The 25,523-nt window shown below is 36.8% G+C and overlaps 1 protein-coding gene across 1 annotated transcript; it reads left to right on the forward strand.

Annotated features, from left to right (window-relative positions):
* The first annotated feature begins 5,149 nt into the window (after nucleotides 1-5,149).
* On the forward strand, nucleotides 5,150-20,229 carry LRRC17 (leucine rich repeat containing 17). The gene is made up of 4 exons (XM_008493010.2): nucleotides 5,150-5,289; nucleotides 13,939-14,804; nucleotides 18,624-18,779; nucleotides 19,651-20,229. The coding sequence occupies exons 1-4, from the start codon at nucleotides 5,258-5,260 to the stop codon at nucleotides 20,052-20,054; spliced, it is 1,458 nt and encodes a 485-aa protein (XP_008491232.2). The 5' UTR covers nucleotides 5,150-5,257; the 3' UTR covers nucleotides 20,055-20,229.
* Nucleotides 20,230-25,523: the final 5,294 nt, after the last annotated feature.

The raw sequence follows: 25,523 nt of genomic DNA on the forward strand, positions 1-25,523 counted from the left end.
ATACAGCATCAACACTATCAACAGGGACAGAAAAATATTTTAGTTACACATAAAAGCAGAATCCCCCCAAAATTCACATGATGCTTGAACATTTAAGATAAGCATCAATTATATCCTCTTTGTGTTATTTTATGGGTCTGTCAATTTTGAAATGCTTGGAGATTTTGCCTTCCCTGTTCCCTCTCATGCTTGGCTCCATCACTGTATCTCAAAACAGGGAAAATGTGTGCAGCTTTGGTAGCCTTCCCATTTGGTTTTGTTTCTATGGATGCATGACACACCTGAAGTGGAAAACAGGCTTCACGTAAAATATATCCTTCCTCCACAGCATCAATTACAATGTTGTCCTGGCAATTGTAGAAAGCTGGCAGTTTTAAAATATCTTAGTATCAGAGACTTATAAATTATTATTATTTTAATATTCACAAAGTTAAACAGTATCCAAGTTTGAATAGACTCATCACACTGGCATTGTCTTCAATTGTAATTTTCACCTTATTTGTAGCCACATATGCCATGGCCAAAATATGCCATGGCTACTGAGTAATATTACCTCTACAGTTAATTTTCTTTCCTTGAACTGGAGTAATAATGAATGGATTTCTGAAAACATGATGCAGAAAGAAGAAATTACTTGTAAACAAATTTTTTTTTTAATTTTAAGGTATATGTAGTACATTCTGAGAATTTATTTCTAAAACTGAAAAATATGTTGACAGGATTTATTATAAGTATAATTAATTTTACTAAAATTCCTTTGCAATGGCTTACAGAAATCTGGATGTGATATAGTACCTTATGCAGCCTGCTACATTCAGTACAATAATATGCTCCAATGGTGAAATCATCTGAAGACCAGCATCTGTAATCTTCTGGCAATTAGCCATATGAATGTGCCTTATGCATGGACAGGAATTACTTATAACCTTTAAACTTAAATCAGTAATTTGATTATTCCCTGTTGAAATATAAAAATATGTAAGTTATACATCTGACATACATTAAGGTCCTTATCCAAATACCTACTGAAATAAACTGAAAGACATATTTCAAATTATAGGAATTAATTTTTAAAATATACCATCCTAACAATTTTGTGAATTATACAAACCTTCAATGCCAACCTTGACAAGTCTGCATTCAGCAAGGGTTTTAAAAGTTGTATCAGAAAGATGTGGTGAGTCAAGAAAGGCAACAGACATTATCCGTTGGCATTTGGCAACCAGAACCTTTGAAGGAAAAAAGGTGAAATAAAATATTAATATACATCTGCTGGCACATAACAAAGTATCAGCAAATATTCTGCATATAATACTGAATATTACCGCTTCAAGCAGTTATAATACATTTTAACAGTATCTTCTAAACAGTGAGCAGTATATAAACTACTGAAATTGTTCATATATTTGTTCTCTTTGGGAACACAAGGAAAAGAAGTAGGTAACTGGAGACAAGAAGTATGGCACACAGCTGGGACAATGATCTATTTAACAATCACTTTCACAGAAGTCTGAAAATTCTTTTTTGATGGGTAAAGTCAGGAGCAAAATGCTATTCGTATATATTATATATGTTTTAACACAGGAAAGATCAAAATACTCTCATTTATCAGCTGGAAGATGATAATTAGGTAAATTAGGCAAAAAAAAAAGTAGCAAAAGAAGACAAAACCACTGAAATTTTCTGAAAGTGACTGCAAGTGAACAAGATTTATAAACATAAGTAGATAAAAGTTTTTAAATAGAATTTTTCTTTTTAAATTATATTTGTATAACTTTCTTTAAAGTCAGTCGAGAGGTGAACCCAATTCCAACATCAGAAAGTGTCTCAAAATACAGATTTATTTTCAATTTCTTACTTGAATGCATATGTCTGTTAGAGTTGGCATTTTGTTCATTAGCAAATCTTGAATCCCACTGCAGGCATTGGCAATATTTCTGAAACCATCAACAGAAACCTAAGTAAGAAATGAAATGTTTATGTCTGAGCATGCCAAACAAAAACAATACAGGAAAAACTCAAGAGCTTTTCAGTACTTCAAGATCATAGGTACTTGGTTGCTCATTAAGACAGGGAATTAATTAATCCTATGGAAAGAAAACCAGGCCCAAGACATATGACAGACCCATGAATTATACACATTATCGTGAAATTTTGACAACAAAGTCCAATGTTTGACAGTCATTCTTAACAACACAAAACAATGCACCCTGCAAGGCAGAATGCTGTCTGCAGATCAAAGGGATTTTGAAGAAACACTGTTCTATGATTCTACTATTGTCAATGCACTGTGAGTGCAGAAACTTGAAAATCAGTGTTCAGAACTGAGGAAGTACTCATGTGGTGCATGATGGACTCTCTTTCTAAAATTTGTTTTGTGTTGTTAAGAATGACAAAATGAATTGTGACATCCTTTCAGATGTTTGGCACATTACATAGATGGCTTGACTCCACATGTTTGCTTTTTTTTTAATATTCCGCTATCCAAAAAAAAAAGCTTATACTAACATGTTCCTGAATTATATTTCTAAAAATATAGAATAGTCTATGTGTAACTTATAATAAAGTACTGGTCAGTTGCTTAAGTTTGTATTCAGGAAATGCAAATAATTAGTCCTTCTTCAATCAATAAAGAACATGGCTCAGATTTTCTTCCCAAGTGATGGCCCGTTTTTGCTGCTTGATGTGTGTAAAGAAGCCAGGATTTAACAGTAAGCTGCCAGAGTGAGAACTCTCTCAATGAAGTCAGAGCACAAAGAACTCAGATAATGAAAACTGGTGAAGCCTACACATTGGCCAACAGATTCTCTGATATCCCCACAAGTTCTCCAGAATGTCAAGAAACAAAACTGTCTATTTTTTTCCCCAGTGGCTTCTGATCTCTTATGCAGGCATTGTAAATTACAGCAATTGACTGAGCACTTGAAAACATTTTGGGCCAGAATAGTTCCAGTCTGAAAAATCAGCCATAGATGTTGGCACCAAAAGGGAAAAGTCAATTGATTTGAAAATTTCCAGATTTCTAATTTATCTGAAAATACCTTTCATCAAACTGTTCTAGTCATATAACTGACACTGAATATATTAGTAAATGATGTGCAATTGCTTTACACTCTTCCATCTTTTCAGTTTTGTGTATAATAGCAGAAAATTGTCCACCTGTCCTGTTCAGCTTCAGAAGCAGAACAATGAAATCTTTTGCTTTCTAGGCAATTCTCTGAGAAGACCAATGGTGTGATAGGACACCTTTTGAGCCAGGACACAAGAGAATCTCTATATTTTTATGATCATTAACTAATTCATTAAAATATTTACCACCCATATCATAATGACACAATCCTAATTACTGAGATTTTATGCAAAACATACATACCTACAATTCATCATTATTATCCTGTATTATTATAAAAGTCAAAGGAAAGACTGCCTTGGTTTATGTCAACTGACTAGAAAAAGTGTGTTTAATTCCCAGTTTTCTGCCTAACTATGTTTTAATAGGCATTTAAATGCCCTGGTCCTCAAAACTCATAAAATTATTAGCATAATCACCCATGTTACAGATGGGCTTTCTAACTAGACATTCAAATCCTGCATTAGTATTGATAATACAAGAACCTTCCAGCCCTAGCCATGCTATGACTCTATGAAAATCAACTGTAATGTTAAAAAGAAGGAAAAAAACTGAAACATGAAAAAACAGACAAAATATATATTTTATAGAATATAGTCTGCTCTATAGAACACTTTTTAGCATAATTTAAATGTTTATACTACAACTTCACTATATTTTTCTAATTCTGAAACACTACTCTTACAAAAGTTCCCTTTGTTTTAGTTCATCTAATGACCGAGGGAGACAGAGAGAGAATTCTATCTCATTAAAATGCCTTCTGCAAAAGTGATGCAATTTGATGCTCATTTTGGTTTAACTGTTTACTTAAGTATTCAGTAACAATCATTAAGCACTCTTCCACAATCCTGGGGAAACCCAAAATGGAGGCAGCTGTGGAATCTCTATCAGAGTTCTCAAATACACAGCTGAGCAAATCCAATTTCCTCTGGAAGGGGAAGGATTGTGGCTTTTCCAGTTTGATGATCATCATTTTTTTCTGACTACTATGAGATCAACGCTCACTAAAGGCAGATCCTTACAACTCATGATTTCACTTCTCAACAACTAGGAATGTTGCATTTGGAAAAATAACCAATTACTGACGTTTTGAAAAAAAGTAAGTCAGAGGTAGGTACTTCCTAATTTTCCTCTAACCTCAGTCCTCATTTCAAATTTCACACTGTCACCACACACAGTAGTCTCAGCATGATTCTCAGGAATAAGAAACAGAGACAGTAAAGAGCAGTCAGAGCAAGACTGCTGCCCAATCTGCCTTCATTCTTGATTCTGAATTTTTGTTAGGTAGAAAATTAAACTGTTGTATTCCTCAGACTCCATCTCTTTGTCATTTCACATGTATGCAGTAATTTGGAGAGTCTTCTCAGTGTATAAAGAAATACATGTGGGAGTCATTATTAAAACACTGGCCAACTTTTATTGCTTTACAGTTTGGCATTGCATATTGCTTGTGAAGTATGTTTCAAGGTACAGTATGTATTTGAAAGTCTCTAAAATAGTACCAGATTCTAAAACTTTTGGTTTTTTTAGAAGTTTGGCAGGAGACTAAAATAATGCAAAACATAAACTATTTTTAGATTGCATTTCAGTTATAAATACAAATGCAATGTATATAAATACAGAAATAAGGGAAGAAATAACAGAAAGAAAGAAAGGGAAGAAATAATAGAAAATAGTAGCAAAGGCTAACTTTTAAATTAATCTGCAGAGGAAATCAAGTGTAAATTTGTAGTTTTCCTGTGCAGTTGAGCTTCTATTTTTTTGCAATCTAAGCTAAAACTTCATTTCCAAAACTCCTGATTTAAAATCCTAGCTAATCACGACTTAGTATTAATCTATTTATGGCTACAAAAAGCAAGCCTTGTTCTCATTATGCAGTTAGTACTCGCTGTTTATAGATCTGACAGTTTGTTGGAAGTGATCCAAACCTATAGTGCTATTATTCCTCAGTAAAATTTAAACAGCTGTAGTCATGTAATTCAAAACCCTGGAAGTCTGCTGCAGTGCTTGTTCTGCTTCAGTATACCATGAATGCAGGCTGCAGCCAGTCATATAAAGGATTCTCTTCACAGAATGAAAGAAAGACGTGAACTACAAACCTGACTGCAGCCTGAAAGGTCCAAATACATGAGCTTGTGGCAGCCTCTTCCAGAGCCCAGGTACAGTAAACCTTTGTCTGTGAATTTTCTGCAGTGAGCTAAACTCAGATATTGTAAATTGGTGAAGCTGGTTAGCAAAAAAAGTAAAACAGAGAGCAAATTATTACAAGAGTATGTTACAGGATAAAAATAACATGGAACACTATAGCTAAAGATTTCTGAAAATTACTGTAAGAAAAGATGTTTGATATGAAACAGACTTATTTCCTTGCTGAAGTTTGGAAAGCCCTTTATTCTGCTGCATGTTTTCCTCTACTCCTTGTGTTGCAAATTACTGGGAAACAGCACTATCATGCAACATATTTCACCATATGTAAAGAGTATTATTTTAAGGTTATCTCAAGTAACTGCAAAAGCTTACTTTTTAATTAACTGGGATTTTTGCATGCATAATTTGAAAGCTAATAGACTTTTCAGTATAAGTTTGTTGGACTGTCTTTGCCATTCATTTTAAAAGCAGTGCCTGCTGGAAATGAAAACCAGAACACTATCAAAGGACATTAAAACCATAAATGTACAGCTAGAGCTTCTCAAGTCATATAATTATTTAGAAGAGTACTAAAAAAATAATCTGAAAAATTGAAAGGGATACAAAAGGGAATTATCCAAAAGTGAGTCATCCAATATTAGGTTTTGATAAGCTATTTTGGAAAAATTTCTTTACACTAAACATTAGTTAAAAGAAAGCAAACTGTGTAAGTGGAAAATGTTAGTCAATAGCCCACTATAAAAGCAAGAATCTATACTTAAGTATATAAGTATATAAGTTATACATAAGTTTCCAGCTGCAGCTTTGGTTTATAACATACTGAAAACTATTCATTTTACTGACCTTAGTTTCTAACTGGCATAAATAGCAATTGCCACAAGCACCACAAATGAAAGCATACAGAAAATAAAACCAAGAATTAAGACCTACTGCTCTGGTGGACATTTAGTTATGAGGATATAGTCATGCAGTTCTGCATGTCAGCAAAAAAAAAAAAAGGCATTTTGAAGAAAGATGGGAACACCACTGAAGAGATGACTGCTTAAGGAGTCACATACATTTTTGGATCTGACTTTATACTTTGAATACAGAGTGGGGCAACATGCTAACTTGAACTGAACACCAACAAAAAAACAATGAAGCTGCAAAAGGATGTTATCACAAAACAGTGGCAATTACAAAAATACTAAAAATTAAATATAAGATGACATTTCATGGGTTAAAAAAAGACCACATGTATCAGACTCGGATATTAGAATATAAGGGCATGTGGTTTTGGTGCATTTTTTTTAATGGAAGCATTTATATAATATTAAATACAGAGAGGAAAATATACTTTGTTTGTTGACATATGAGCCTTTTTGCATTTTAGCAACATATTCCACAGAAATAAGTGGGGAAATTCAAACTCACAGAGAATACACTTCCAAACTTCTCTGACAAAATTGGTAATAAATCAAGAGACCATTTTTTACACTCTGGTGGTTCTGGGTCTTTTTAAATTTCATGTTGCCACAAGGTTGTGCAGCTCAAGAGAGAGGAAAGCCATTCTCACTGCACTTTGAAAATTGATCAAAACCTTCCAATACTTTTGAAGAGTCACTGATTTTATTTACAGGTCATATGACCCAGTTTTGTGATCTGGGAATTTTGACATGCTTTCTTCTGCCATTTTTCAAGTAACAGATTTCATTAGAACTTCAGAACTACTGAAAGACCTTAATTTTGCTACAGCCAAATTCTTCAGGAATTCTGTCATCCCATTTTTCAATTAATTTTTGGTACTAGCAACCTCAGGACTGTTGTTTTAAGGGAGCTTGAAAAAAATCACCTTCCAACATTTCTTCCTGATAGGCACTATTTGTGTCTATCATATGCAACAGAACTTTTCAGAGGGAAACGGTAGCTGATGATCTGTGTTGTATAATGCAAAAGTTAAAATGTTTATATGGAACAGTAGGAGACAATGAAAAAATGACAAAACACTTTTGACCACACTTAGCCTACATTGCACTTGCTCCTCACTCCAGTAATGGACATGTGAAATGCAATTGCAGCCATCACATGCAGTATTATGAGATGCAATACTGCCACCTCTAAGAACTTTCTGTTAGTTACAGGACCTGTGGTGAGCTTTTTTTTATATACATATATCTATATGTCTAAATTCCTTAGTAAGAAGATATAAGATAAAGGCCAAATATACTTTGTCAGTGAAAAAGAATTCCTTTTTGTTTTAAGTGTTTCATTGCATTGAAAGCTTCACCTATTCTAGAGAATATTTGCTTGGATACATGCTATTTATGCACCAAAAGAAATGAATGGTTCTGACTTTTGGTGCCACCAACATGCTTAGGTACCCAGGACAACATATGCTGAAATTACTTATGGAACAAATATACTGAATTTTAGCAAATTCTGCAAAATATTTTTAATAGCATATCTAACTTGCAAAATTCTTGCATTGCCAGAATTAATTGTACATGCACAAAAAGTATTTTGCTAGAATGTTCTTCAAAAAGTTTCTGTAAAACTCTGTGAAATATATAGGGCAATCTAGCATAGTAAAAAGAAAAGATAAATGCTATCTAAGTCAAGTGTACAGGGCATTTTTTTCATTTTGCATAGCAGACAGAATCCTTTAAATCACTCAAAAAGAGTATTTCTACTATATATGCCACTAAGTTTCCTGTGAGATTAAAACAGACACATTTTCATATTTCTGTTTAATTTTACCTTGACAATAGTCTTAGTGTTCGATCAGTAATATCTGTATATGACAGATTTAAATAGAGAAGAGCTCTGCAACCTTCTGTTATGAGCCTCATGGATTCATCCTGAATAATAACAAATTCCAGAAATACATTAAAATTATATTTACATTAATTCATCTTACATTTTAATGCTGAGTAACAATGGAAAATAACCTAGAAAAGTATCTGTAAATCATCATACTTTTTATATATCAGACATTTTCTCTGAAAGCCTTAAAGTAGAATAGTAAGTAGTAACATTACTGTTACTGACTTGAAATATGGTAGTTGTAACATTCCAGTCCAATGAAACATTTTGCACTACATAGTCCTACAGAGCACCTGCTTCCTCTTTAGTTCTACCCTCTAAGCAGAGTATTAGGTTTAAGACTTGTAAGGCTTTCATGTTTTATCAACCTGCAGAAGAGGTACTATCTGTATTGTTCCACATCTCATTCCATTATGATATATAATCTCCTGGTATGAAGAATGTTTCACAGTAAACATCAATACAACAGAAAGGCAAAAAGTCAGAATTTACACATGGTAATAGTCAACTGTGTATTTTTGGCCACCTTGTGGTCTCCTTGCTACTATTTCAGCTATCAGACAAAAGGTTCATTAAGGTAACTGGAAATTTAATACCAATCAACTTCAAAGAGGACAGTTTGTGCTTCTGAAATATATTCCTGCAACAAAGGATTTGAGAGAGATGGTATCAGTAAAAATAGGTTTGTTCAAGGAAGATAACTATAACTTGAAAAGAACTGAAGACATAGGGAATGGTGAGAAAGCACTGAGGGGATAGTAAAGTAAGGAAAACTCTGAAACCTTCCATGTGAAAGAAGCACAACCAGGGGTCCATCTCCACACAAACAATTGTAGCATGGAAATGAAACAGTAGGAATCAAAGCCCACACAAAGGTGGAGAGCATTTTGATTCCAGAGATGTGAAGAGCTGGCACACACAACTGGATGGCTGCAACCAACCATTACAGAATATTTAATTATGACAGTCCCAGATGGTGAGGACGAGTTGCACTCTATGAAAAGCTACCCCTAAATGCAAGGAGCTTTGTGCTGGAATAGGTTACAAGTCAGTGAAGAGCTTATTTGTAATGATTAGAAGCCCGACCTATAAGGATTATATTGTGCTGTATCTGCTACAGACTGTTTGTTCCAGAAAAGAAGGTATCTGCCCTTCTTTGGGCAGCTGAAGGAAGCCTTGCAATTGTCTGTCCTGGTAACTTATGAGAGACTTTAATCACTTTGATACCTCATGGAGAAATAATTCTGCTGGGCACAAACGATCAGGGAGACTTTTAGACTGTTTCTGGAGACAATTTGTTGATCCAGGTGACTGAAAAGTGTATCTTGGCTTCAGCAAGGCCTTCAACACAGGCCTTTATAGCCATGGGGAAAACAAAGGCTGGACTTCTAGGTGAGGGAAAATTTGTCCAGATTGCCATGTCTGGTGCTAAATCCCACTGGTGGCTTGTGGCAACTCCCACCCCCCAAGGGTCAATATAGAGGCCAGTACTGGTAAATGTTTTTCTAGAAATGGTTTGGATGATAAGAACACAGTACATTCTCAGCAAATTCCCAGATTATTCTAAACTGGGGGAGTACCAATAAACTGTAGGCTAGAACTGCTATTCAATGAGGTTTAGTCTGGAAAACTGGGCTGACAGAAACCTCATGAAGGTCAACAAAGTCCTGCATCTGGGATGGAATAACCCCATGCATCAGCACAGCCTAGACCCTGGGCAGAAAGCAGCTGTCAAACACACAGACCTGAGAGTCCTGGTCAGGAACAGTTTCAGCAGATGCCAACAGTGCTCCCCTCTGAAAAAGGTGACCAGCTGCTTACTAGGCTGTATTTGTAAAAGTGTGATCAGCAAGTCCCTGATATCCCATGAACCAGGCCCTAGCATCACCTAGGAATATACTTGCTGGTATGTAACAAATATGCACTAGCAAGCATGCTAACAGTCAAACAGAATGGACAGTTATGAGCAACCATAATTTCTATTAAAAGGATCTTATAGTCTTAGACTGAATTTATTATTAGAAAAAATTGGACATATCAGGGTCATTTCTGAGAAATTATTGATTAAAGCAGGGTCAAATGTTTTTACATCAGAAAAGAGCAATGAAAAAATACTAGAGAGGATTAATAGAAGCAATGTAGAATTGAAAACGTTAAAGGAATGAAAACGAACAAATAGGTAACAGTGATTGCATACTTCAGACATCTTTCAAATAAAGACTCTCACAAGTATTTTAAATTTAGTGAGACATTTTTAGAGCCTAAGTGCATTACTGAATGAATGAATAAAGGAACTTGAAAAACAATATAGGATTAAAATGTATTGATATTGACAACTCCAAACTTAAATCAAAAAACCCTCCCCCAGATTGTGAAGTTTTGAAGCCTGCTCATTAAAATAAATTGAGATTGAGTACATAATTTTGCCCTTGCACTGTAGAAAAAAAAATGAGAACTTCACTGGATATCTCTGAATCCTACTAAACTCCATTTTCCAAGTACTTAAGAATAACACTCTCTACTTTTTATCTGGAAGATTTGTGTATCTAAATAACCATAGCACTTAAAAAATCTTCCTTCTTGGTATTAATTTCAGTTTATGGAAAAAGGCTGCAGTACTTACAGTTAATCCCTGGCACTCAGAGAGATTTAAATCTTGCAAATTCTTACACTGACCTAAAAATAAACAAAAAAAATCACATTAAAAGTGAGCAGTTCAAATTTTCTGTGTACAACACAAATGTAAGAATTCCTTTTACAGATTAAGTCTATCTAGGCCAATATCCCCCCAGAAACAATGGCCACAGCAGATTACTGAGGAGAAAGCACAAAAAACTAAAATTGGAATAAAAGTAGGAGCAAGCTATCCTAGGGAAATGTCTCCCCTTACACTTTGTCAACTAATGGCCAGCATAAGAAGTGAGTTTTCAGTCTTATGTTACCGTAGAACCAGAAAGATACCTAACTAAACAATTTCATCTAAGGAAATGCCAGAATTAAGTTTTCCAAATAGGTTTATCTCTCCCTCCTAACCCTATATCATGATGCCAGTACTTAATTTTATATATGAATGATTTTTTCCCTCTGAAAGTAAAGGTGCAGCTATCAGAACAATTGTAGGAAAAGCCTTTCCATCTTCTGCAGCTATGGAATTTCAGAGAATTTTGCTCTCTGAGATAGCCCCTTCTGAGTGCATGTAATTTATTATTTTTTAAAACATCTATTTTGCAGACATTGTTGCAATTCTAAAAAAAATATGAAACATAGATGTCTGACACTAGAAAAAACATTTACACATCCCTTCAGACACTCTCCTAAGTTTAGAGTCTATCTTTCAGAGTAAAGATGCAAAAAGTCCAAGGTAATACCTTTGACCTTAATTTAATCTTCAAAAATAATGGACCTGCCTAAACTGAAATGAAAAAAAGATGCCTTATACTGGTACCTAACATTGAAAATGCAGTATGGAAGACTTACATGAAAACATGTATTTGGCTTACCATGTGAAAATAGCAATCAAGCTTTAGTAGAATAGATCTGTACATTCATTTTACAAGGACTGTGACTTCACTGCTAGGCTGTCAGGATGTGTAACTTGGAGACTTTTGAAGAGCAGCACAATATTGAGAGGAACTGCACAACTCAAAAGAACTTGACCAATTCAAATCACCCTTGAGGCTGCTAAGCCACAAAAATGACATAGCTCTTACATGTTTACACTGAAGAAGGATAGGCTTAGACTGGATATTAGGAAAAAGGTCTTCAGTACAAGGGTGGTGAGACACTGGAACAGATTGGCCAGAGATGTTGTAGGTGTCCCCTCTCTGGAAGAATTCCAGGCCAGGTTGGATAAGGCCTTGAGAAACCTTATCTAGATAGGAGTAGTCCCTGCCCAAGGCAGGGAGGTTGGAGTAGATGATCTCTAAAGTCCCTTCCAACCTAAGCCATTCTATGATTTATGTTTTTTTGCCCTGGCATTACATGAGACACAGTTACAACTTCACATGTGAATCTGTACATGCTACTGAAAGCAGCTGCTTTCATTTGGGTACTATGGCAGAGTATAACTTAGTAATAAGACAATGTAATACTATTTAAAAAAACAGTTCAGACCTGGGAGGTGGAATGGAAGAGGAAATAATATCTCTGCAGTTCATAGAATCATTAAAAGTTAGGGGTTGGAAGGGACCTCAAAAGATCATCCAGTCCCATGCCTCCTGCCAAAGCAGGGTCACCTATAGCAGGTCACACAGGAATCCATCGAGGTGGTCTTTGAATGTCTCCAGGGAAGGAGACTCCACAACCTCCCTGGGCAGCCTGTTCCAGTGCCCTGTCACCCTCACAGTGAAAAAATTCTTCCTAATATTTATATGGAACCACCCATGCTCCAGTTTATAACTGCTGCGGAGTAGTGACCATAGTTATTTGTTGTCTTTCCTCCCCTTCCAAGTTCTTTTTCTGTTTCTAAGCTCTACTGGGTACATTACCAGAATGGTGAACAGTTAAACAACAAAGAGGATCCCAGTTATGACTCAATTTTCAAAAAACACATGGTCAATTTACACTTATTAATATATAGCTGGCAAAAAAGTAAAGAAAATATTTCATTCTTAATGTGAGGGATGAAATCATCAATTCAAAACTTATTCACACTGTGAACTAACAGAATCTGAACGCAGACAATTGGCAACAGGAATAAAATGGAGGAACCAAAAAATGGGTTTTCCAAGAGTAGGATTCTATACAACATCAGGTGTTGAGGTCAAAAAGGACCGAGCCTAACAGAAAAATGTTCACATTCATAGAGAAAAAGTAACTAAATAGCTAAGCCAAACAGTGAAGAACTTAAAAGACCTTACAGAAGGAATGATACTGACTAGCACAAGTAGGAAATTTCTGATATGGACAAAGTTAGAAAATACAAAAAACTGAAGGTTAAAAGGTTTCTAAGGAAACACAGCCTTGTGGGCAAGTTTCACTGAAAATGAAGGAAAAGGGAAGTGCACAGGAGTACAATGGGAAATTCAGAAGGCAATATAGTCCAAAAAATTACTAGAAATAATGAGGCAATTTTGAACACTTGCAGAGAGCAGACCTTGCCTTCCTCTACCAATAATCCCTAAAGATTGTGTTGGGCTTTCTTGGAAAAGCAAAAGTTCCTGGCTTACCTCTCTGTACATTCCCTCCTCAGGTGGCCAGACCTGGAAGCTGTTTGAAGCAGGCCATGACCAGGATCTGTGGGTTTTCTTTGCACTCTGCCTATGTTCAGATGCAGGGAGCCTCAAAAGCTATTGCAAAAGATTATTTTGGGGTCCTTCTCAGAGCAGTCCAGCCAACACTCTGTACCTGACATGGGCCACAAGAGGCACTTGGTAGTAGTAGCGCTCATTATGAAAGATTGGGGCTCAGCAGGAAAACATGTCCACACTTGTGTGCAGTCTAAAACTGGGGGTTTGGTAAGGACTGGATGACTCTGCCTGGTCTGGCTCTGTATGTGTTGCAATGGATCAACAATCAGAAAGCTGGAAAATGCCAGCTTCAAGCTCCTCTTTCAAGCTCCTCTTCCAAGATGAGCCTATATACAAAGAAGTCTCAGCCTGATGCCATTTTCCTGAATAGACAAGAACCTTCTAGCAAATATCAATTAGAAATTGGTCCACAGTTACCCATGTTTAATCAAAACATACAGTAGACCAGAGACAGTAAAAACAGCAACAAAAAAGAGATAGGAGATTTAATCTCTGAAGTATTTGTGATGCTCTCAGTAGTGTTTTTACTGAATGCTGCACACTATGTACAAGCTTCCATGAAAACGCTTGTTTCATCTCTTCTAATGTTTCACTTTTCTTCCAACACAGGGAACCCATATACCCCAGGTGTGTCTCCTCAGATCTGTACAACACTGATTATCCAAAAATTTCAACAGTTCCAGCTGTCAGAGCAAGTAACTGGGGCCAGCTGAATGTCAGGATGCGAATAGTTACTGTTGTACTACTGCTACTTCTCTGTAAAGCATCTGACTGTAGGAAGACAAGGAATAGGAGTCTGAGAAACAATGAAAGGGAAAATATCTTTAGGAGAGCATCTAGCACTGTTAAGCGCACTGCCCGAGGCCTACCGTGTGATATATACACTTATCTTCATGAGAAATACCTAGATTGCCAGGAAAGAAAGCTGATTTTTGTGGCACCTGATTGGCCAGAGGATTTAAAACACATGCTGCTGGCAAGAAACAGGATTCGCAAACTGAAGAATAATATGTTTTCCAAATACAAAGTACTGAAAAGCCTGGATTTGCAGCAGAATGATATATCAAAAATTGAGAGTGAGGCTTTTTTTGGTTTGGATAAACTTACCACGCTCTTACTTCAGCATAACCAAATTAAGAGTTTATCTGAGGAGATTTTTATTTATACACCCAGTCTGAACTACCTACGTCTTTATGATAATCCCTGGCATTGCAACTGTGAACTAGAAACTCTTGTTACAATGCTACAGGTTCCAACAAACAGGAATTTGGGGAATTATGCCAAGTGTGTGTACCCAATAGAACTGAAAAATCAAAAGCTGAAGCAGATAAAAGCTGAACAGCTGTGTAGTGAAGAGGACAGGCAGGACCCTCAAAACATAAGGCAGAAACCTGAAGCTGTCAAGCCAGAATTTGATTCCTCTATGTGCCACATGTATGTGTTTCCTGTACCAACTCTGAACTGCAAAAGAAAAGGTTTGTACCTCTTGTTATAACTGAATTATTTTAATATTCTTGCTCTTTTACTACACCTATATTATCTGCATAAATTAATATAGTACTAGTACAGGCTTTACTTTAACTGTTAACTAATACTTCCAACTAAAAGCAACAAGTAGGAACACTTTCCACATTTTTACCTCTGCTCTTCAGCCCAAATTCTATAGGTATTATTTAATGCTCTAGTGTAAACTATTCAACAAAAATCAAGATAAATAAAATTAGGTAAATAATTAAATCACTTGAAGGACCAGCACCTCTCTAGTTTGATTTTACAACTATCAAAATACTGTGCTGAAATTGTTGTACAGATAGAGAAAAGCAGAGAGTTGTCATTTCTTCTTTCCAGTGTACTAACATAAAAATAGCAATAACTTTCACAGAAGAGAGCTGTGAAGCAGGACTGGAGCAGCCAGCTGTGCTTACAATGCCCAAAGGAACCTGATTGAATTCTCACATTTTCTGTGCAATATCTCTTCTACTAAAGGAAGAAATTGTATGCTTTTGTTCATAAAAAAAAACATCCTCTGCCTTCTTCCTCCCAACACTCAGTAAACATTTCAAAGTTGATGGGCCTACAAGAAATGTTTCTCAGACAGTTGGATCCATTCCATTCCTAAATCCTTCTCAGGCTGCTAAACCCACAGTTCAGCCTTAAGGGTAAACCAGCTGTAGCAACACAAAATGCACATTTATTCATGATTTATGCTTCCCATATTTTATCCCATGATGAAACCAAGAAAACAACAAAACAATTCAGAGCAGAGTAATTCTTTAACTCTACAAATCTGAAATAGAAAGCACCGCAAGAAGAAGCCAAAATTGGAAGCATTTTTCCCAGATTTTGTGAAGCATTGCCTGTAATACCAGATCACTGCAGTTTGTTTGGTACACTTGCAGATTGCAATGCATTTGCTAAATGCTTCTACTTGCTGTAACATTGACTTAAATTTATATAACTACTGTGTGTGTCTTTATTCATGCAAGATAATGCCAGAGACAAGCTTATAAGTCTATATAACAAGACAATACCTGAAGAATCAACAATTTCAGTATCTGATTGGAAAGTTTTTAATTAAAAATGGCTTAGGTTTTGCTTTTTTCCACTCTTCAATTCCTTCCTTCTTCCTGTGCCTCACTCTTCTCTGTTTTACCATGCAGTTACTGCATATTTTTCTTAATTATTTTATTAATTATTTATGATTTTTTCTGGCTAATATTTATTAATTTTTAATCTTCATCTACACTACTTGTAGATAGGATCTTAATTATTAGATTACAGGTTATGATCTTAATTATCCTACATAGGATCTCAATTATATAATTATTACCATATGTCTCCAGTAACCTGTACTACTGACCAAAAAAAGGCATAGACTATAAATATTCTACTATAAATAAGACTGACTTTAGCTCAAAAAGATGAGCTAAATATATGAATATACTAAAAAAAATTTCTAGAAATATGTTACTTTTTTCTCTAAGTTCACAGAAACATTCAATATGATCTGCTATTCATGGGAGTTTCACAGGGATTGATAGTATTTAAAAATGTATTACTGTCTTCAGTACTAATAACAAAGGAAGAAAGCTACTTCAACCTCTACATGAGTGTACTAGAGGATACAGGGACTCCCTCTTGCAAGTCAAGACCAAAGTATGTCAGTCCAGGGCCTCCTGAATCTCTAGCACAGACACATTAAGTAGGTTTTATATCTTTTAGGAAGTATCAGAATTCAGGAATATCAGTGCATATGCTTGACAGCCAGATGCAGACATCCCATGGACTTTTGGGATTTCTGAACATATGGTGATCTTTGATGCAAGCATTGTACTTACTGTCTTTGCATGCAATTACTGTGCAGCAGATGCATGAGTCCACTGGAATTTTCCTCAAAAATAGAATTATAATGCACCCAAAATCCTGGGAAACATCTCTAAATTCACATGGAAAAGATTTCAGAGTAGGAAAAAAAGGTGCATCAGAGGACTAAACAGTAAGATGACATGAAAAGCTGCAATCCATTATTCTTGTACAATGAAGGGGATGGGGTTACAGTACAAGTACAGGGTATCTCTAAGGAGATATAACAACAGGTCAGCAGCTTTCAGTTAATACCATAAAGGAATGGCATTTTCCTCACAAAAGGAACATCTTAAAAATACATATTACCATATGTATGTTCATATGTGTATGAACTTATTTCTATCTCATCAGACGAGTGCTATACCAGATATTTCAGTACTTCAGAATGAAAATACCCTGTGTCCTTGATTTTATTTTACCAAAAAGAGCAACAAAAGCTGGATGCAAAAGTAACGTCTTGCTTTTCTGCAAAAGAATTTGTGTTTGTAAGAGCAGTTGAAAAAAAAATGTGCTTTCTAGTACTGCCAAACACTCCAAGTGCCTAAATACAAGCTCTATTTGCATTCACTTGGTGATAAATAGGCCCTGAAACTTTGTCATCTTCACAAGCAGGAAGCACTCCAACTAGAGCAGACTGGAGTATTTCTAATGTTTATGTATGTATAATACCAAAGCTCTGCTCAGAATCTGATATAAGGCCCAGTACTCTGAAAGAGTACAGAGAAGACTCTGATATGTTTCAAAAGTACACTGAAAACACGAATTTCAGCACAGATCTAGAAACTACTTGCTTTCATTCAAAGATGGTCAAATAAGAGATGCTGCTCATTTTCTTGTAATAACAGCCCAGGTTTAGAACACTCATTGAGTGAACATAATCCCAGAGATTAGGTTTACCAACACTATCCTCAGAGAATTCAAACCAGAGTTTGCATTTCTCAAGAACATGCCCTTACTACTGGACTAGATGCAATTCTTTCTGTAACTCTCACAAGGAACACTCTAAGGATACACAACAATGACAGAGAGGTGCTTGGATTGGTAACACCAATCACACAAGTAGGATAGAGAAGTAGATAGCCAGAATGACACTATACTGCCTGGGCATATAACAAGCATATTGTAAAAAAAAAAATAAAGCCTTATTTTTACTACAATACTATATAACAGTAGCTATGGAACTATATTTATTAGTGTAAATATTATCACAACTAGCACTTTCATTGCTGATAAAATTAGAATATTTTACCTCTTGGTAACACAAAGCAAAGGATTGTGGCAGAAGTTCACATACCAGTGAGTAAGATGGATTTAAGCTCTGTCACGGGAGGTTTAGGTTAGATACTAGGAAAAAAATTCTTTACAGAGAGGGTAATCAGGCATTGGAATGGGCTCCATCCCTGAACATTTTTTAAAAGAGACTGGATGTGGCACTCAGTGCCATGGTCTGGTAACCACAGTGGCAGTCGGTTAAGGGTCAGACTTGATGATCTCAGAGCTCCTTTCCAACCTGCCTGATTCTGTGATTCTGTGAACATTTTTTAATACAGTTACTCTAGTTTCTTTTTTTTCTTTAAATGATCAAGCCCTTCACACATACTTTTTATTAACATAGTATCTTCATATCCCTATGCAAATGAACAGTACAGTTCCTTTAAAATAAAAACATAAAATGAAGAAAAGAGGCTTTACTATAATCACTGATGAAGAGAGTCATTTTCACATCAAATGTAAAGATATAGGTGAATATAGCAATGACATTTAGAAGCTGAAAAAAACATGATGACACTATTGGTGGGGACAAGAGGGACAGAAAACAAGAAACAGTGATGCTACAATGGCATAAATCCGTGTAGTGTGCAAGAGTGATATCTAAGTAGTAAGAATAATCTAAAGCTGACACAAGTTATGTCTTTTTCATTTTTAAGATTTAAAGAAAGTTCCAGGCAACATACCCCCAGATATAGTTAAACTTGATTTGTCCCACAACAAAATTAGACAACTACGAGCCAAGGAGTTTGAAGATGTGAGTGAACTGAAGATATTAAACCTAAACAGTAATGGAATAGCTTACATTGATCCTGGTAAGAATAATTTTAAGTATCTTTTAAAAAATTATTCAGGTTGTATTAATTATAAACTGATATAGTGTCTCTATCAGATAAGAATTGGAGGAAATCTAGAAGTTGGTGCCAATTTTACCCATTGTACCACTGAATTCATAAAGTAAAGGTTTGCACTAAAATGCATTCGTCATGGAAATCAATGAAGACTGATTTCAGCTGCCCCTTCTTAATACTAAACCTACCAACTATAAAAATTTAGTTTGGCAGACTGAAGGCTAATCATTTCACAAAACACTAACAAGCTGAATGACTACAACCTTGTTCCTAGTCAATTTATTTAAATTAAGTTTCTTGCCATTAAATGAAACAGTATATTTGCAAAAAGTATGAACTGCTCTCTGAAATGTGACTCAGAAGCATTATTATGAAGCTCCATGTTTATCTCCCATATCTTAAAATATTAAAGGTTCTATACACCACAGATAAATAAATATAAACAAAAAATATTAGACCTTAACATTGTTCCCATATTTCTTCTGCATTTCTTCTTTGCTTCTGCAAAATGTAAACAACCACAGAGTTCTATGAGAAAATAAAATATGAATTCACCTCCACTGTCCACCTCCACACTCACGCATGCTCATGAGTTGTTTTATAACTCTACCAGCAGTACAACTGCCCTAATGCTGACATATTTATACCACTATGTCTGTTCTCAAGGCACAAGCCATATTTTGAAGTTCACTGTTTGAATAGTCTGTTTTGTAACCTTTGGCCAAAAAAATTTAATAAATTTATAATTACGAAAATGTTTTACTTGGTGCATATATGCATGTCTTTTTCTAACTCATCTTTATAAGGTACCAATAAATATTTTTCTATTGTCTAGCTGCTTTCTCAGGCCTCAATAACTTAGAGGAGCTGGATCTAGCAAACAACAGCTTACAGAATTTGGAATATGGAGTACTGGAAGATCTTTATTTTCTGAAAATTCTGTGGCTGAGAGAGAATCCTTGGAGATGTGATTACAACATTCATTATCTTTTCTACTGGTTGAAGCATCACTACAATGTTCATTATAGTGGCCTAGAATGCAAAATGCCTGAGGAATACAAAGGATGGTCTGTTGGAAAATATGTTCGAAGTTATTATGAGGAGTGTCCAAAAGACAAGCTGCCCATTTATCCAGAAACTTTTGATCTGGACAAAGAAGATGAGGAATGGGAACGACACAAAGAACAGTCAGTTCAAACAGTAAAGAAGCATGGTGTAATTGTCACTGTGATAGGCTAACAAGGGAATTTTTAAATTTTTTTTTTTATTTTAGTACATTCAAATATTTGATTCTCAAAGAAACACATGCTGTTTACATTTTTTGTTAATTATACTGATTGTTTGTAGGCCTACCTGCCTACAAAGATTTATGTTTGTTGCTGTTAATAATTACAGAATGGCATTAGATACACAGCACTCTTCATAAAGTAATTGTTTCTGACAATTTGTTCTGGACATTCTTGTGATATGTTTGCAATATTTTAAACATTAGAAATCAATAGACAGAAATGTACATAATGTGGTGGGGAGGAGCTGTCTTATGTATGAGCACAGCTTATGTGTTGACACAGAACTTGCTGCAGGATTGTGTCCAAGTCATATTTTTCTTGAATGTATCAACAGTTCTTTGTATCTATTTCCTGAAATATTCCCAGAAAACATTTTTAAGATTTTTGTATCAGCTTCCTGTTGTTTTATTGTATACGAAAAACCAAACTGAAGATTAACCTTAAATACAGTTCTAGAAAAACAGGAATGGCAGTTGTTACACTGATTAGGATTCAAACCCAGAAGACAGGTTTTACTTGCTGATTTACCAGTGTTCCTGCTCAGTCTTGAGTGAATAACTCAGCCTTTGCCTCAAGCCATGACCTGCCAAGACCAGCCATGGTTGGTTCCCAGCTACACACGCTCGTATTTGCCTTGTTGGGTTTTGGGGTAAGCAGAGCTGAAGTCTTTCTAGGAAACATTTTGTGTTGTCATGTCAGTTGATTAAATGACATCACAGATTAAATGACATCACTTACAGTGAAGAGGACCATGTGAAGGCTGATGTGGTCTACATTCAACACACCATTTGTGTGGTGTGTGTTACCATCAGTGTCCATCCAAACTGAAGGTAAGTATGCTTTTGAGTGCTCATTAAAAGTGTGGGACATTCTCAAAGTCCACCCTTCCCTCAGCTCATTTGTGAAATGCACATTATAGCACCTCTTTGTCACACAAACTTCAGTATTCCCAGCTCAAGCCCTAGACCAGTTTCCTGGTGTTAGATCAGTGAGAAAGAGTAAGTGCAGAGTACAGATTCAGGCCCAAAACTTTAAATATCTGTTGGCTATCATAGAAGAAGTTCTGGAACACTCCAGAGTGAAAATGTGCTCCTTTAAAGATCTGCACACAATTGCAATGTTTTGGGTTGTTCTGATCACAAGCCCAAAAGGTTACAGAGTTTGTTTTAGAAGTGCAATAGTAAGCACTCAGCACTTTTATGTTAACATGAAATAAAAGAACATAAAGGAAAATTCAGAAATTATTAAGGGTGGTTGGAATAACAAAAAAATCCTTAAGCAAATACATCCAGTTATTAACTACATTCCTTCATGACCTCCATTGCTTAGATTATGAAAATATTTCATGATGACTACTAATAAACCAAATAATGTAGCCATTTATTCTGCAACATCTTTTTAAAACTTTATATAAAATACAACAGTATCTGACTCATCCCTGCTCCTGGGGATATCCTAAGCATTATCTCAGTTATTAAATGTTAAGCCAGACAAAATGGAAAACAGATTAAAATCTCATTTGGACAGTAACATTCAGAAAACGGGGCATTTTCTAGACACTTGAAGGAGCTGAAAGTAAAAAATTCTGTTGTAAGTAGACAGAAGGGTTTTCTGCATGCTGGCATTTTCAGACACCCATACTGAGGATGTGGCAGGATAGACAGGAACTGCAACTGCAAATATTATATAAACATAAGAATGGAAGTGCTGGATAAGGGTAATATTGGGTGGTATTTTCTTCTGACAGAAAATTCTTTGAGAAAAGAATGTATGAACCAGAAAAGTATATAGGAAAATCATGAGTCTTTTCTTTTCCTCTATATGCATAATTTCTCTCAATGCCCTTGTTTTCTCTGTCCATAAGCAGGAAATGACTGTATGATAGTGTATTGCCTTCCTGATACACAACAGCACTAGGAGTGCAGTGATAAGGTATAAACTACAGTACAGTGCCCCCTCCCTAAAAGCATAGAGTAAGCACAGAAAAGATTATTTTGTGCCATGTTTTACCATGACAGGGGGAATGGAAACAGATGGCCATCAGCAGACTGAAACTCCATCTTATATAATCAGCATGTTGATATTTCTAGGTTGAATTATTTTTAGATACAAATTAGTTAGTGTCATTTAAAAGGCAGTGTGTATATAAAATTTAATAATATCACAATTATACCACAAGATTATTTTTAACTTTAAACGCAATTAACATTTCTATGGTTTTTGTTTTGTACTCAGATACATAAGAAAAATAAAATCATGCAAGCATTTAACATTTCTAAATACAGCTTCCATAATGGAGCTGGTGTGGCTGTGTATGATTTATCTTGGCTTGCTTTCTTTATCAGCTGCCAAAGTTCATTAAGATATTAAATTTAACTATTTAATCTAATATTTAAACTAAACAACTTGCATGCTGATATCATTGAGAATGTTATTTTATCCTGTTATTTAAAAGCCATGATCAAATAGACTTTTTATTCTCAGACAGTTGTTCTTTTCTGTCACCACTCTAGAGAATAAATCATTCTGACCCATAATTACAGAGTCATTATCTAAAACAAAAGAAAACACAAAACACACACAGACAAACAAAATGTTACAGGCTGTATCAACAATTTCAGTCATGTTTTATCTGGTTATAGAATAAATACATTATAGTCTCAAAACATCAAAATATACTTCTTATTTGGAAAAGAAAAATGTTTTCCTTTTCTTTACACATTTTCATTCAATTGAAGTACAGGCTAGAAAAGAGTCAATCTGTAACATTCTCCTGCTTGAGAAACACAGAAGTAAAGCTGTGCCAGATATCAAAATAATTTCTTTGGGATCTTGCCTAGTTGTAGCAGAAAAGTTTTTTTCTCATTAAAACAGGACCAAGTTGTTTTAACACTCTTCATGATAAGATGGCTGAATAACAGTGAAGATGCAGGTAATTCTTAACAAATCAATTACGCAGTCACAGCTAGCACAGAACCTCTAACACTGACCATAAAGGTTTTGTTTCTCTTGCACACTTCTCTGTGTAGTGGAGCATGCAACTGCATTGAGGAAAAGATTACTGACCTGCAACTATTGCAAAGAATTGTCACAAAGGGAACTAAACTCTGATCACATGGTCACATGTACTTCCCCATATATTATCAGGAAAGACTAAAATGCTTTTCTACACCCAGAGACTCTGTTTTGGCAGTAGAAGCAATTACCTATAATTTGTGCTAAAACTTTAACCCCATGCTAGTGTCTTGGACCTTGCTTTGGTTTTCTTTTTTTATTTCTTTCCTATCTGTGAACCTCTTGTTGAGGCCAGCACCTACTGGTATAGCCCAGTGTTGAGTCCAGTCCTGTTTAACAGCTTCATTAATGATCTGGATCATGACATCCACAAAAAGGGACGAAAGGAGGACCCAGGAAACTCCAGGCCTGTCAGCCTGACCCCAGTGCCTGGCAGGGTTATGGATCAGATCATCCTGGGGGCAATCACACAGCACCTACAGGATGGACAGAGGATCAGACCCAGCCAGCACAGGGTTAGGAAGAGCAGGTCCTGTCTGACCGACCTGATCTCCTTTTATGATCAGGGGACTGCCTGGTGGATGAGAGGAAGGCTGTGGATGGAGTCTGCCTGGACTTCAGCAAGGCCTTTGACACCATCTCCCACAGCATTCTCCTGAAAAAGCTGTCAGGAGCACCCTGTGCTGGGTTAGGAACTGGCTGGAGGGCCTGGCCCAGAGAGTGGTGCTGCATGGTGCTGATCCAATTGGCAGCTGCTCACCAGTGATGTCCCCCAGGGATCAGTGCTGGGCCCAGTTCTGTTTAATATCTTCACTGATGATTTAGATGAGGGGATTGAGTCCACAATTAGTAAATTCACAGATGACACTAAGCTGGGGGGAATGTGGATCAGCTGGAAGGCAGGAGGGCTCCGCAGAGGGACCTGGACAGACTGGAGAGTTGGGCTGATTCCAACGGGATGAGGTTCAACACAGCCAAGTGCCGGGTCCTGCACTTTGGCCACAACAACCCCATGGGGAGCTCCAGGCTGGGGACAGAGTGGCTGAGAGCAGCCAGGCAGAAAGGGACCTGGGAGTCTGGATTGACAGGAAGCTGAACATGAGCCAGCAGTGTGCCCAGGTGGCCAAGAAGGCCAATGGCATCCTGGCATATATCAGGAACAGCGTGACCAGCAGGTCCAGGGAAGGGATTCTTCTCACTCAGCCCTGGTGAGGCCACAGCTTGAGTTCTGTGACCAGTTCTGGGCCCCTCAGTTCAGGAAGGAGACTGAGGTGCTGGAGCAGATCCAGAGAAGAGCAAGGAGGCTGTGAAGGGATCCAACACAAGTCCTGTGAGGAAGGGCTGAGGGAGATGGTGTTCAGTCTGGAGAAGAGGAGGTTCAGGGGAGACCTCATCACTCTCTACAACTCCCTGAAAGGAGGTTGGAGCCAGGGGGGTGTTGGTCTCTTCCCCCAGGAAGCTGCCAGTAAGACAAGAGGGCATGGACTTAAGCTCTGTCAGGGGAGGTTTAGGTTAGGTATTAGGAAAAAATTCTTTACAGAGAGGGTGATCAGGCATTGGAATGGGCTGCCCAGGGAGGTGGTGGATTCTCCATCCCTGAACATTTTTTAAAAGAGACTGGATGTGGCACTCATTGCCATGGTCTGGTAACCACAGTGGCAGTGGGTTGCACTTAGTGATCTCAGAGTTCCTTTCCAACCCAGATGATTCTGTGATTCTGTAAAGTGTACACTCAGCAAGTCTGCAGATGACACCAAGTGAGGAGCAGTGGCCAATACAGCAGAGATTTGAGCTGCCATGCAGAGGGACCTTGATAGGTTAGAGAAATGGGCTTGCAGGAACCCCATGAAGTTCAAAAAGGGAAGCGCAAAATCTTGCTGTAACTGGGGAGGAACAACCCCAGGCACCAATAAACGCTGGAAGCAGCCCAGATGGAAAAGGAGCTTGACTGAAACAGACCAGGGTCTCCTGGTGGACACCAGGTTGAACACAAAGAAGGTGGATGGCATCCTGGGCTGCATTACAGCAATGTTGCCAGGATACTGAGCAAGGTGATCGTCCTTTCTACTCAGCACTACTGTGGCCACATCTGGAGTACCATGTCCAGTTCTGGGCTCCTCAGTACAAGAGAGACATGGACACACTGGAGAGAGTCCAGCAAAGGTCAAAAGATAATTAAGGGACTGGAGCATATTTCTTATAAGGAAAGGCTGAGGAAGCTGCAACTGTCCAGCTGGAGACAGCTCAGGCTCTTACCAAGGCAGATACCTGAAGGGTGGATGGAAAGAAGGAGCCAGGCTCTTTCCAATGGTGCACAGTGACAGAGAAGACAAAAGGCAACCAGCATAAACTGAAATACAGGAGGTGTCATCTGAACATCTGGGATCACTCTTTTGCTGTGAGG

This window comes from Calypte anna, chromosome 1, assembly GCF_003957555.1.
Source record: "Calypte anna isolate BGI_N300 chromosome 1, bCalAnn1_v1.p, whole genome shotgun sequence".
Classification (NCBI taxonomy): domain Eukaryota; kingdom Metazoa; phylum Chordata; class Aves; order Apodiformes; family Trochilidae; genus Calypte; species Calypte anna.